The sequence below is a fragment of the Sphaeroforma arctica genome (genome assembly GCF_001186125.1).
Source record: "Sphaeroforma arctica JP610 unplaced genomic scaffold supercont1.145, whole genome shotgun sequence".
NCBI classification, from domain to species: Eukaryota; class Ichthyosporea; order Ichthyophonida; genus Sphaeroforma; species Sphaeroforma arctica.
Genome location: NW_014040413.1, coordinates 26483 through 29387, shown reverse-complemented (window position 1 = coordinate 29387; position 2905 = coordinate 26483). Strand labels below are relative to the sequence as shown.

At 46.2% G+C, this 2905-nt stretch overlaps 1 protein-coding gene across 1 annotated transcript; it reads right to left on the bottom strand.

The window, feature by feature from the left end:
• Window positions 1–231: 231 nt before the first annotated feature.
• Window positions 232–2769, bottom strand: SARC_03011 (hypothetical protein; the record flags this gene model as incomplete). The annotated part of the gene is made up of 6 exons (XM_014303196.1): window positions 232–435; window positions 790–963; window positions 1166–1315; window positions 1818–1933; window positions 2128–2222; window positions 2604–2769. The coding sequence occupies 6 exons, from the start codon at window positions 2767–2769 to the stop codon at window positions 321–323; spliced, it is 816 nt and encodes a 271-aa protein (XP_014158671.1). The 3' UTR covers window positions 232–320.
• Window positions 2770–2905: the final 136 nt, after the last annotated feature.

Below are 2905 nucleotides of genomic sequence, written 5' to 3'. Positions count from 1 at the left end.
TTGTGTACCAGTGCAGGCATATCTACCGGCTTAATCAGTCTGGGTTCGAGAACCCAATCTTCAGCCTTTAAGGGCCAGGAAAGACTAGCGAGCGCACGAACGGCCATGTAAACGTACTTAACGAAGTGTTTGCTATCTCATACCAAGTAGTAGTGAACAATATTGAACACACGCACATCACTTACTGAAATAAAATTAAAATAAACCAAGTATACCACCCGTGTAGGCCGTTGCCGCTGCTCCAGTGTGTGACTGTATTATACTGGTTTATTATTATACTGGTTTATTATTATTCTGGTATATTGGAACGGCACAGCCGGCTAACCCCCGGAGGTATCACTATATAAGTACTTGCAGACCGCTTCACCCCCGGCCCCATAGGCAGCCAGTCGTGCCTGTTGCGTATTGATGGTTGACCATGCATCCCAATAAAGACTGTGCAGTTGTATGTAGTCGCAACGCGCATAAGAACGATGTCGTCGTACAGCCACACCCGTTGTGATTTAAAGTGGTATGTAGATGCTAGTCAAAATGAGGGCATAGGAAGACATGCTATAGAACGCAGCCTGTACATGTATGCGCAGAGCGTGCTTCCTTTATTCCCTGTTGACACGCGGATGCGTCTTAATATATATATATATATATATATATCAAATGTGGCACCCACGTCATGTACGTCGCATGCTTGTAGTAACCCACAACTCTAGACCCTACTCCGAACACGCACATATGCTCGATTGTACACACCTCACCAGAAACCTTACAACATGCCCGAGCAGTGCCACACACCTGAAGAGTAGCAAGACCAGAAAGGTCTCCACAAAGATCAAGCCGAACAAAACGTTGTGCGGTCGCGACGGCGGAGGTTTATGAGAGCTATGCACCGCAGAATCGGCGCTTGTTGCTTTGGATGTCTCTCCATTGGCACTAGATGGGTTGACGATGGCGTTGGCTCTGATTGAACTGGATAAGGGTTATATGTTAGGGTTTGACCTACATAGGATGTAGGGTGTGTGGAAAATAGTATGTTAGGGTTTGGCATACATAGGATGTAGGGTGGTGATAGGTTGCGATTGAACTGATAGGACGAGCGGTCTGTGTACACCGTTAATGCCTTTGCGTTCAACTATAGTACAACGTTTACGTTGCTGTATCCACCACTCACCTCATCTCTGCATTACTCATGGTGCTGAGCGAGGCTTTCAGCGGCGCATGGGCGTCTTCGCTCGGCATTGTGTGCAGACTCACCAGGGGTGTCACCTGGTTATCGTCCGCTGAAACAAGGATCGTTCGACCGTACAGTAACATGTGCACTCTGGGGAAGATGTAGTGGACATGGCGCTACATGAGTGAATCGATAGTACAAGCGTGTGGGATTGAGATTGGGCATACCGTAAGCTATTCGAGAGGAAGCGACGGAGATTTGGGTTTGCTCATCTGGTACGCTGGTACATGAGATATTCGAGTAGTCTCAGAACTTGATGAGAGCAGACGCTGACAGCATTCCACGAAATCTCGCCCATTTCCAATAGCCCACAATGCTGTATTGTAATGCATTCGCTCTAGCAGGGTAGATAAGTTTCCCCTCTAAGTTAGTCCCACGAGGTGGTATGAATGCACATTCAATCATCTCACAAACTACAATACACCTACGCTCTCCAAGTACGTGCCTATGCATCACCCAGCGACCACCTCCACACAAGGCTGTTCCAGGCTATCTTCTCGTCGACGCATGAGACGGCTGGCCCACCCTCTATTGCAATGTACGTTTCAGAAGACATGTGTAGCACGATTTGATACGTATTTATAGGACCTACCGTTGGTTCTCGTCGATTAAATAGCTGAACACGACCGGTTGTGCGCCAGGTCGTAACTTCTGAACACTTTCGGCAAACAGTCGATTGTCAAAGGTCGGCGTGGAGGCGTTAAACACCTACGACAGGCACACCAAAGAGATACAATGAACCCATGAGATGTACGCGAGTGCACTGGTATCCAAAGTTCGATATCGCTCGGGTGTAGGTGTGTAAGTATTGTTGTAGGCCTAGCAAGCGGTTGCAACCACAACAAATAGAACCCTGTGTACAATCCTATCCAAACATACATACGAGTTGAGATGTGTACAACCTTGCCGGTAGCGTCCGGAGTGAAGGGTAAGTCGTGGTGGTCGTAGAGGACACCGTCTTCATACATGCGCTTCAAACGGAGGGCAGGTAACAGCCCTGCAAACTCACCGGAATAGGCGAAAACGCAAGGTAAGAGAGAATACGAGGATGAATGGATGAAGGATGGATTGGTTTATGTATGTACACGGACAACAACGCCGGACCTTCGTACAGAGACAAGAGAGCAATGGCAGAAGAAGCAACACACAAAAATGCTCTGTCATTCGTGGTTTAAAGCAACACTAGCAGATGAATGTGAGACAGCTTGGAATCAACAAATGCAACGTCCTTACTACAGACAGAAAGCTATAGGGACGCGATCCACGGATGAAATGTACTCAAACAAAACGTTTATACAAAAAACACAACTAAGGCACGATTTCTTGGTAGTTCACGGCCGAAGTTGCTAGTATGGGGAGGTGTGCAGCTAACGTATACCTTGCACTGGGATGGGTATATCCGTAACATTCAAGTCCGTTGCATTGAATGTTTTTAAAGTCAGTTCTTTAATACCGGATCCCTGTTCTTTCAGCCTAACTCTGAGTTTATATTGGTTCAGCTCTGTAAGAGATGTACGAGGGGCGATGAGAATAGAGATAATCATTGGTCATCTCGAAGAAGCAAGCGAGCATAAATGAGCCACAAGTACATATGTACATGGTCTATATGCGTGCATGATACATACTCAGACAACCACGAATATATATATATATATATATATATATTACTAAATTTATTAT